Source organism: Citrus sinensis, chromosome 3 (assembly GCF_022201045.2).
Source record: "Citrus sinensis cultivar Valencia sweet orange chromosome 3, DVS_A1.0, whole genome shotgun sequence".
In the NCBI taxonomy this organism is placed as follows: Eukaryota; Viridiplantae; Streptophyta; class Magnoliopsida; order Sapindales; family Rutaceae; genus Citrus; species Citrus sinensis.
In genome coordinates this window covers 41,245,277-41,256,492 of record NC_068558.1, presented here as the reverse complement: position 1 = coordinate 41,256,492, position 11,216 = coordinate 41,245,277, and the positions used below count along the sequence as shown (strand labels likewise).

At 33.5% G+C, this 11,216-nt stretch overlaps 1 protein-coding gene across 3 annotated transcripts; it reads right to left on the bottom strand.

Moving 5' to 3' along the window:
• Positions 1-1,902: 1,902 nt before the first annotated feature.
• On the bottom strand, positions 1,903-11,001 carry LOC102618916 (uncharacterized). 3 transcript variants are annotated; one of them, XM_006479132.4, is made up of 19 exons: positions 10,360-11,001; positions 10,178-10,259; positions 9,982-10,057; positions 9,805-9,890; positions 9,642-9,718; positions 9,068-9,124; positions 8,826-8,938; positions 7,688-7,767; positions 7,502-7,588; positions 7,049-7,129; positions 5,584-5,745; positions 5,368-5,472; positions 5,039-5,105; positions 4,796-4,929; positions 4,623-4,703; positions 4,205-4,342; positions 3,942-4,031; positions 3,599-3,652; positions 1,903-2,536 (listed from the first exon to the last, which is right to left on the bottom strand). In XM_006479132.4, exons 1-19 carry the CDS (start codon positions 10,419-10,421, stop codon positions 2,312-2,314), a joined length of 1,857 nt encoding a protein of 618 aa, XP_006479195.2. In that variant the 5' UTR covers positions 10,422-11,001; the 3' UTR covers positions 1,903-2,311. The 3 variants fall into 3 exon arrangements, with proteins under 3 accessions (XP_006479195.2, XP_006479194.2, XP_015386169.2); XM_006479131.4 differs by having other exon boundaries at positions 5,033-5,105; positions 10,360-11,000; XM_015530683.3 differs by having other exon boundaries at positions 5,033-5,105; positions 9,982-10,044; positions 10,360-10,426.
• Between the last annotated feature and the right edge of the window lie 215 nt (positions 11,002-11,216).

Genomic DNA, 11,216 nt, shown 5'->3' with positions numbered 1-11,216 from the left:
ATAATTATAAAAGCTAATTTCTAAAATCATTTGTGTCGTAGAATAGTTCAGTTGATTCATTATTTCCTTGTGGGACCCCCCCAAAAAAAAAAAACCGGATCAAGTCGTCACTCACACGTGAATTTTCGTATCATCCAAGGATAAATTAGAATTATTGAATAATTTCAGTTAAGCAATATATAATCATAAATAAGAAGGATCACCTGAAAAGATGAGGATAAAGGATAAACCACTTAAAGCATCCTGAAAGACCTTATCAGTTTTTATTTTTTCTTCATATATTTTAAGCATGAATTTATCATAACTTCATGAAATGATGAGGTTTGAATATCTAAATTTAGAACAAGTTGAATGTACTTCAAATGATTGAAAAAAAATATCACATATTAATACACACATACCACTCAAACCACTTATGTGATAAAAGATTTGGGTTGCATTTGTTTTTTTATCTAAAATCTGAATAGGTCTGAATTTAGTTGAAATCTGAATAAGTCTGAATGAAAATGTCTGAATAACATGTTTGTTTTTTTTTTTCAACATCTGAAGAGGAAAACTTAAAAACTAATAGTTTGAAATAAATATCATTTTAAGTGATGCACATATTTGTTCTTCACAATTTATAATTTTCACAGGTTAATTAGTTTGGTAGCATTAAAAAAATACTATCATTGTTGATCTTAATTTAAATTTTTAATAAAAGATGTAATGAAACATCAAATTTTATCATAAAGTCAGCATTGTTATTTTATTTTTGATTCATCACAACGGACATAATTTGATTTGTTCAATATTTTAGTTTAGTTAATGTATCATATGAATAAAAATTTAAAGCAATTAAAAAAATAACTTCAAGAATAATACAAAAAATATTAGGTTTATATATAATATTGGAAATACATAAATTGTTAAGGGTATTTTTGAGATTTGAAATTGAAAATTTTCATTTAGATTTCAAACTTAAGATAAAAAGTGGACTTTTTTTATTTTTTCTATTCAGATAAAATTATCTAACAATAAGTGATAAATTAAAAAAAAACAAACAACTTAAAATAAACAAATGTCTGAAAAAAAATAATTAAATTCAGATTTCACCTAAAAAACAAACAACACCTTAGTTTATCACCTGACTAATGGGTGCTTTGTTAAAAAAAAAAAAGAAAAATCTTATCATTTTGAACCAACAAATATTTCATGAAAGATTAAAAGGGCTTATTAAAATTTTATCTGTGTCCATATAAGTAACGGTGGGCGCGCCCTAATTATTCTTATAAGCTGTTGAAAATATATTTTCATTCATAATGGAAAATCCTTCTCATAGAAATAGTGAGTGCTCACGTCAAACACTTGTCACTAAACTGCTTTTATCAATTGGTCTGCCTCTGCATGATGTGCATGTTATGACATGTGTGTTGTTGCGGCAGCAGCTTTAAGCCTTAGTGCCTTAGTGGTGGTGAATTGATAAATGCAACTCCTATTGTGGATGCTTTGTCAGCTGATTGTTCTCGTCTGCGCAAAGGCCAAATCCTATTAAGCTTTGCTTTCTTTCTTTTCTTCTCGTGTCAGTTTTATTCTCTTAGTCATCACTTTATTTGAGCACCATCTGTAAAACCAACCCAATTAACAAACCTGAAATGGAGCCAAACAATTAATTACAAGATATGGAAATCTTAGATGAAGCTCCACCTCCAAGGAGTACTACAATTTTTTATTTTTTATTTTGGGGGGTGGGAGGGTTGTATGTATGCTTATCAATGTATGTATAAAAATTTAAATCGACTTGGTTATTAAGAGATTTTTAGCTCTTTTGACAACACGAAGAAACAATAGTGAAATGATAAGCTACTGAATTAAACTGCCAGTTCATTTTTAAGCAGATCTTTGATGAATAGAATTGCACACTGTGTAAAAAATAGTCAATCTACATATATTGATAACAACTGGGGTTCTAAATGTCACAAAACTTGACGTCTTGACCTCTGCACAATACTCAAGTATCAGATTAAATACAACAGCTATTGGTTAAGATCGGATCAAGTACATCTTAGGTTCATTTCTAAGTGTGTCAAGTAATAAAAAGAATGATATTAAAACAAAACTCGCACATCAGAACATGTTACAGCATACACAGTGGAGCAGCAATATGAAGCTGCATAAAGAATCACGATGATTGTGAAGGGAGACACCGTGGACAGAGCACTGGTCGATGGCTATCAGCTCCGACAATTTTCAAAGACTGTTCTTTCTTCGTTTTACTTATCCAAGATAGATCCAGGAAACATCGACAGAACAAACTGCTTTTCCAAGTTATTCAGAACCCATCGTAATCATAACCATCATCGAAATCGTAAGCTTCGTCTACGTTTCCATAATCCAGTTCATTTTCGTATGCTTCTCCAACATCTCCATTGGCATCAAAATCACCTTCTGGCCCTAAGTCCTCTGATTCATGCTCTTTTTTCCCATTATTGGGAAACTTGTCATCATAATCAGAATGCGAGTCAGTTCGTTTTTTCTTGGGATTCTCTGAAGTCACCTGCAAGGGAATTTAGACAAAATAATATTCAAATTCAGAGGTTAGACCTTAACTCAATTGCCAGAAGCACATGCTTTCATAAATTCTGAAATTTTGTTACAAACCAAAATATTACAGATGAACAAATGCAAGTGCCAATCTCCAATTTTTCAATTTCTAATTGTTGATGTCAACAGCAATTGGCACTGAGCACTCAATTGCAGAGAGTCTGGTACAGAAAGAGGAAGGGGGCATTGTGTACGAACACTAACTTATGATTCAATTGTAATCTTTTGAGAGTCAATTTCCGCAAAAAGATATTTTTAAAGAAAAAAGAGAGAAGAAGCTTCACCACATCAATACAGGTTGAAGGATATTAAGATTGCAAATTTGATTTTCTCATCTGAGAATGCTACTACATGCATAAAAAGCTATATTATGCATAGGATTTTGTAGCAGTCTTGGCTATTGTCAATTCTTCAAAGACCAATAATAATACAGAACTTTAAGCATCTTCATCACAAACATGAATTAAGAGATTCTTAACCAGGGAAAAATTATTTCCCAAGAACCTATGGTATTAAAGAAACAGTTATTACCAAAACAATTTTATATTCCACAGAAAAAATTATGACAATGTGATGCAGGTGCACAAGTGAGACCACAAGTAGCATCTAATTTTCTGGCAATACAGTATCCTAACACAAAGTATAAATTATCTACCTGTTATCTAAATCCATTTGCTGAAAATTTATCGTTGTCATTCAGTTTTAAGATTCTAGATTGTGGTGCCTAGTAAACATTCTTTAGCCTTTCCTAACTCTCTCTAGTCCAAGAATTTTTTTTTTAATAATTCTTTTCTAGGTTCTTGTCATACCAACCCAATAAATCAATACCATTGGACGTCAGTTATAGACAACTGCATAACCTTTAACTAGAAGGTTTGGAATCAATGATGATGCAGCAAATGGATAAAAAGCAAAAATGTAGGTCTATTACCAATCTGAATGAGGCGATTCAAGACGGGGTAAAACAAGAAAAATCCAGGTCATAGAGACAAATGGAGATAGAATAAAGACATACAGAATCATCAAAAAGTTTCTCCAGTACATCATAGTTGATTTTTGAGCTGAGTCTCTGCAAAAAAATCACATTGATACCATTAATAAGGAACTCAAGCAACATGGTTGATACAACCAAGTTGACTATATAATGAACTCTCAAGCACATCCACATACCACATGCCACTTCACTTTAACAATGGTTATCAAGATTATTATAAATCTATAGGCCGCATAGGGGAGACAAACAAATCAGCTCAGGAAAAGCTGAAGCCTAATTTTGTTTATCACACAGCAGATAAAGAGAAAGTCCAGCTATTGAAATTGTTCCAGGAAACATAAAGAGTTTCAGTCTGATGTGGTACCTTTTTAGTTAGCATCCTGCGAGTAGCTTCTAGAGCAGTTTGAGCAGGACCAGAATTTTTCGCTTCTGCAGCTCGTTTCTGTTGCTTTTCCTGAAATCGAGTGGTCATGAGAAAGAGGTCAAAATACAGAGTTTTAAGACGGCCTCTGACTAAATAGTACTTCTTGTTTAATTATTTAAATGATAGAAGAGATAAGGAATGGATGGAATATAGTCTAGCACAACAGAATCATGTATCTGTCTTCACGATGTCAAGAAGATCACCTTTCTTGATTTTGCAACAGCCGCAGCTGCAGCAGCGGCAAGCTCCTGTGCAGCTTGCAAGCCCTCTGGGCAGTTCTTGTAACTGGCCTCTAAAGCAGCTTTAGCAGCTGCTGCAGCTGCTTCCTTAGCAGCTTGTTCCTGCAAAAGTTTATAGTGCAATGAATTACCAGCTAAATTTACCTCAATAGTAACACACTATTAATCACTAAAGTAAGGAAGAGGTTTGTGTCTTACAACCAATAAGAAACAATGAAGGCTCTAAAATTTTAAACCCATAAGTTTAAAGAATGGCCTCTTACATTATGAAGAAAATCACTTGATTTATGTGCCACATCATGAATCTTAAGGGTGGCAGATGAGTGAGTGTAAAATAAGCTTAGCAGAACCTTGGGTTTTAACAAAATAAGATTCATGTCACCTCAAGATACTCTCGGTTCATTTCTTCCCAAATTATCTTTTTATAATGCTTCTCCTCCTCATTATGAAGATAGCCATCAACCTGTGTAACATGGTAGGAATTGAATAATTATCCAAATATCAATGAGAAGCCAAAGAAATTACATGAAATGAGAATAGAACTTAATTGTGCACCTCAAAATCATCAATATCAGAAAAGTTGTCCGATCCATCTGAAGCCTCAGTGGTAGCATCAACTCCAGGTGTTTTAGTATGGTCACCCTCACCCTCATTACTGGCTGTCTGTGTAGTACCATTTTCTGGAACCCCTGAAACATTACATTTTTGGAAGAAGAGTTCTCACAATTAACATTGCAAAAATGAAACCAGATAAGCAATAATGCTTCACAAAAATAGATAGGATTAACTTGCCAATACTTTCAGGCTCAGGGGACTGTACTTTATCAACTCTGCTCATAAATGGGCTGTCTGATTCTCTCTCAAACTACCAAAAACAAACCAAAATGAAAAAGAGAATTTATTTTGCTGACAAGCCATTAGAAATCGTGGAGATGAATCAGTATAAACCAAATAACAAAAGAATGCACCGAACACTAAAAACATGAACAATAAAGAATTCAAAATGGTTGAAATGCATATCAAGAGAGAGTGGGCTAGAAAAACCAAAACAGAAAAAATGCAGTAGGGGGTACACGTAATTGCTCATTGTTGTTTAGCCTCTAGCAAGGTGCTGTAATAATACTTACACTTGAATTTTCCTCAGCAGATGCTTTGACCATTCTCTCTCTCTCGGCAACCTGGAAAGCTGGGGGATCTGCTCCTCCCTCGAGTCCTTCAGAAATTGTCATGAACTGCAGCAACCAGTAAAAACATGGATCATGATACTCAATGTTATAAATTTGTATCAAACTGATGGTCATAAGATGAGAAGAGAAAAGTTAGGAGAAGGGATGTGAGCTTACTTCTTCATAACAACTTCTACAGAGTCCACAGGCAAAAGGTTTGCCAGTATCCTTGTGTTTGCAAAGAACCTCATTCATGCCAGATACTTTTGGCCCATTATTTGGGAGGTTGGCTGCGACACCTTCATGAAGCTCCTTCTTCCTAGCCATGAAATCTTCAATCTAGCAACATGGAAAATAAATGTGGAAATTTTTAAGAAATATTATGATCACACAATTATCAAAACCTATGTATCAATAAATCAAAGAATAAATTGAGAAAAATAGGAACTACAAAATCGAATAACAAAGAACACATTAACATCAGTCTTATATTCATCAATTAAGCTCTGTTAAAATAGCCTAATATCACTTTAAGTCAAAGAGGAAAAGGAATTAAAAGTTAAGATGTCTTCTATAATTCCCAAGTGATTTAGTGCATCACAATTGATTTTCTAGGTTAACTATATGAGCGACGGATCTTAACTAGAAGTTAATTCTGACCAAGCAGAAAACACATGTCCATGAGTTAAAGTCTAAAAATTACACAACCCAAAGTACAAAACATTACAAGAATACAGTCAACATCCTAGCAGTTTTACCATATGTGACATAGCTCTTCAGAGATCTTAGAGTAACAGTACTTTGATAGGGATCAGAGTTAAACTTTGATCTAAAAGGTCGCACGATTCATGAAGAATCTTGGTAAAATAAGTCTGGGAATTAGAGATAGGGAATCTATGTATACAAGCATGAAACAAGCAAGGCTTTCTAGAGTATGCCTAAATCTGCAAGAGGTAAACCAAGTTTATTTTTGATAAGCTTAATATACATATTACATAGACTAAGCAAGGGAAAGCTGTAAGTAAGCTCGGTTAAATAACCAGAGAGATAATCAAAGCAAGTTACTTTCAACTGCCAACAATTTTTCTTTCTTTGTTTTCTTTTCTTTTAAAACCCAGACATCCTCAGTTGAACTGGGGACTAAAGCAGGACATACAACCCAGTAGTTAGGAAACCTGTGTGATGTAATATGTCACGTACGTAACCGAAAAGGGATTTAATCTTTTGACCTCTAGGTACATTCAATAGATTCAGGTTTCAACTAAAAATGAGTTGAAGACCAAATAACTCAAATCAAACTTGACTAAATTCTGAATATACCCCTAATCTGCGGCAACTGCTAAACTTACAGCTATATTCTAAGTACAAAACTTGACCATAACTCCTAAATTAGCATTCCCACTCAAATCGACTCACTCTTTAACTGATGATAACTATATTACATGCAATTCATCAGATGTCATAAAATAAAAATCTTAATAAAAACCTTAACTTGCTAAAAATTGCATCATAAGTTCAGAAGAACATATATTAATCCTAGATTTATAACCTTATTCAAACATCAATACCCTGAAACATTGCATTTATATTTTCATGTTCAAGATAGTTAAGCTTTATGTAAAGCATATTGCAACAAACATACTGTTAAGCTTCCAGAATCCGTATTCTCAAATTCAATCAACCGCTTCATCAATGTTGCTTCACATATATGCACAATCTTGACCTGATGAATATTTATAACATGCATCAAGTAGATAGGGTTAAAAGATTAAATGTCAAACGTTAGAGTACCTGCACAATAAACAAGTAAAAAGGAGAGAGTATGAAAGAGAAAATTCTAGCAGGATTAAAATGTAGGAAGACATAAAATCAGGAAAGAAACATTCCGATAAGAAAAACATAGCATCCATGACAGAACTTGTAGAAAAACATTCAGCATTATAATCTTGGCAGTATAAAGCAAATGATATTCCATCCATTCTGAATGCAAAATATTTCACTAGGAAAAAAAAATAAAACAAAAAGAAATGTAGCAGTTAACCTTATATGCCATCATCAAATCAAAAAGTAAAATCAGACTGTGACCTTTACTTACAATGTCCGACTTGGAAAACTTGAGGCCATGTGTCAGTGCAGATACGTACAGTGCAGCACCACATAGTCCACTAGGCTTTCTCCCTGTCTGTAAATCAATGTCATACGTATTTCAACTTTTAAGATCACCAATTAAGCCTAGTGCCCAAACTAAATCAAAGTAAAATATGGGAAGGCAGTATTAAACCGTTATCCAATCCCGTTTCATGCTAGCTAGAATGTCTCGAGCAGTATCGCAAACCTTTTTATTCCCACCCGGTAATAAACCTGCAAAGCATATTGGTGACATGTCTCTCTAATTAAACGCGTATGTGTATATGTCATATTGGATACTCAGCCAATCTAAACTAAGATCAAAGACTTATAGTGCATATACAATTTTTTTTTTTGTAAACATGAAATCAATGTTGATTAATAATACTAAATCCAAATAAATTATAGTCAATGTCTCAAGTAGATTATTAAAAACATGGAAGAAGACAGGAGATGTTAAAATGAGAGCCTAGATTTAATCAATCCTAATCATCTACAAACATGTAGATATTATCAAATAAAAGATTCCAATCCCAAACTAGTCAATCAAAACAAATCTATTGCTAAAACAATTTAACTTGCAAAAAACAATGAACTAGAGATGAAAATTTAAAACCAAAGATTGACAGTAGTAGAACAAAACAAGGCCCTCATAGGATAAAAAAACTGGGTTCAGACCCCGGAAATGCTTATCTACAATTAAGTACAGGATAAGGCAGATAGCCTTTTGTGTTCACCCATTTCATAAAAATAAAGGCTCAAACTACCATTGCAACAGATTCTTTTATCCAACTAAATACTCCATAATTTGAGTTATGTAAGAAACAAGAATATAGTTCCTACCCATTGAGGTTAAAAAAAATATATATCATCATCTGGTTCGATAAGTTGCAAGCAATGTCTAAAATCCTATGATAAGTGAGCAATACTTCATCTCTATCCTCAAGACCAGCTTAAACAAGAATTCTCAAAAAAAAAAAAGTTAATACGATGCAATTACAAATACAATTATCAAATATGTATATGCCACTTGGAGGAAAATCTTCAAGAGCAAGCACTAATATTTAGTTCAGGCCTTTCTTCAGACAATGACCTCATAGATGTAGCAAACAAATACTCAATGTGGAATAAGAGGTAATTGTTCTAAATAAACAAGATTAAATGAAAACCTTTAAGAAAACTTTTAAAGACTAATCACCAACTGAGATAGAAATTTCATAAGCCACTAGTTCCAACTAAAACTTAAAAGAAGAACAAAGTGAATCATCGTCCAATATATTAAAGAAACTTACGGTCTGTAAATTTATGCAAAAAGATCGAAGGATCAACTTGTTTTAGTACATTGGATTCATCTGCAATGTATAGCACTTGGCAAAGCTGCAAATATACAGCACCGAGCTCGTAACTGCAAATTTAGACGAAAGACATAACGAGTTCATAGATGCACACACTAAAAGGTATATCAATAGTAAAAACATCATTATATTGATGAGCAAAATTAATAAAAACAGGAAAATGAGAAAAGCTTCCTTACACATTTATATTCAAGTAATTTGAAAAATCAATAAGAAGAAATGGCTTGCTCTTTTGCCTGCAGAAAAGAGAAAGAAGATTTCACATTTCAAATCAAAGATAGAAAATGTGCCTATACCCATTTTGCATCCATTTTTCATTTATCCTATCCAATTACCTTCAAATTAAAGTAAAAACTTTTTTTTTCCATTAAATATCATCTACTGTGGATTCTGGTATGGGTATATTAACTATAGATTTAGATATGGCTAGAGCTAATCTGATCAAAGGATCAAATTAAGTATGTTCAAAGAATATATATCAAAGGTTTCATAACTTCTATTATTCAGATGAATGAATGCTAATTGAAATTATTTTTTCATCTTCTTAATTCTTTCCGGCAGACTTTCTCTAAAAATTCACGATCATCTCCTTCCAATCTCAAAAGTTCCCATCTTGTGTGTGCAAATTGATGCCCTTTCTGTTGCATCCTCGTGTTTTGGCTACCGACTATTATATTAGTGTCGACAGTAGAGACAACCATGCCCATGTCTAAAAACCATAGTGCAAATATAATGGAGGAAAGAATATCATACCGGCAAGCAAGGTAAAGACAAGAAGCCTGTACTTGCTCTGTTCTGCGCCCCTTAGTAAAATTGCGAGCAACAGCAATCTTCAAGAGGCAGATTAAAAAATTAGTGAAATTGATTGAAAAAATGCACTACTAATAACAATGTTATTAGCAGCAGCGGAACATACTCCATAAAAGCGTTTAGCTACGTGAACGATCTCATCACTTTCACCAATATTTAAAGCATTCTTCATTTGTCTCATATCATCAAAAGCTGCAATATCAAAAGAAATCAACTCCCCAAAAACAAATAATGACACTCAGGATAGACACCATAAATCAAGCATACTACTGAACAAGAAGACCTTTTTCCATTAGCCGTTCTCGTGAAGCTCCATATTCACTTTGAATTGTCCTCACGAAATTTCCTGACAATTGGCTCTACAAATAAGATATCAACCAATGAACAGATAACTAATCACTTCAACAACCCACAAAAAGATTAACATAAATACTTTCATCAAGTACTAAAAACAAAAATATATATTACAAATAAGACACCTGGCCGGCCGCATTCTTAACAAATGTGGCTTCGGTCGAGAAATTGTGATCTTCCAACACCTTCCCGCACCGGTCACAGCATCTTAAAATTCACCCACATAAACCAAAATACAAATCAATGAATCACAAAAATAATTAATAACGGAATTAGACCCACAACAGGGTAAAAAAAAAAAACATACAATTGAGAATCATAAGGGCGGTGTCCAGTAACATGTCTTGCACAACTACTGCACCACACCATTATTTTCTATTTAACAAAAATAACTTCTTTAAATCGACTAAACCCCGGAAATTGAAAAAAAAAAAAAAGGGAAAAAAACAGAGTTGAAGATTTGTGGGTGATGGTGGGTTGGGCTATAAGAGTGTGAGTTTAGGGTTTAAGAAACAGTGGTGCGGTAGTGAAGAAGACAGAAGAAGAAATCGGATGAGGTTATAATTTGTAAAGCTCCTGCTTGAACCAGTTGGGATTTTGGGATTTTAATACGCAGGATTTATTGATGGTGACACGTGGTGAGTTGTGACTGGCTTTGAAGTGGTATCTTGGGAAAGCAACGTAACCGATTTGCGCGGGTTTTCTCAGCTTAGGGCACGACTGTCGCGGTTAGGGAGAGTGGGGGAGGCTCCCCTTTTTATTTAAAACAAAAACAAAAACAAAAAAACAAAAAGGTAGGGGAGAAAATTGGAAATTTAGTAAATGTGGACGTGAATTTTTTCTTTTGCCCCAAACCGCAGCGGCGGCGGCTTTGATCACCCTCTTTATTCGCCTGAACTACTCAAAAGTTTCATTCTGAAAGAGGGAGAGGTGACAATTACATTTTGGGGTTTGGGCTGTAGTGGTCACCCTCTACTTTTTTAAATAAAAATAAATAATTAAATCAAATAAGAATTCGTTAGTGTTTGAATGAGTTTGTTTTCAAGAAATTTGCTTTTATTGATTATTTATGTTCAAATTAATTTGGATTTTGTCCACATTTTATTTTTAAAGAAAATTAATTTGAGATTTGTCCACCTCTCACCTTTAAAAAAATGACATAAA

Excerpts from the sequence above, each read along its gene's own strand:
- LOC102618916 (XM_006479131.4), bottom strand. The coding sequence starts at position 10,421 with ATGGTGTGGTGCAGTAGTTGTGCAAGACATGTTACTGGACACCGCCCT. Across the intron at positions 10,058-10,177 it reads TTAAGAATGCGGCCGGCCAG|AGCCAATTGTCAGGAAATTT; the intron begins GTGTCTTATTTG and ends TCTTATTTGTAG. Across the intron at positions 4,704-4,795 it reads CTGATATTGATGATTTTGAG|GTTGATGGCTATCTTCATAA; the intron begins GTGCACAATTAA and ends CATGTTACACAG.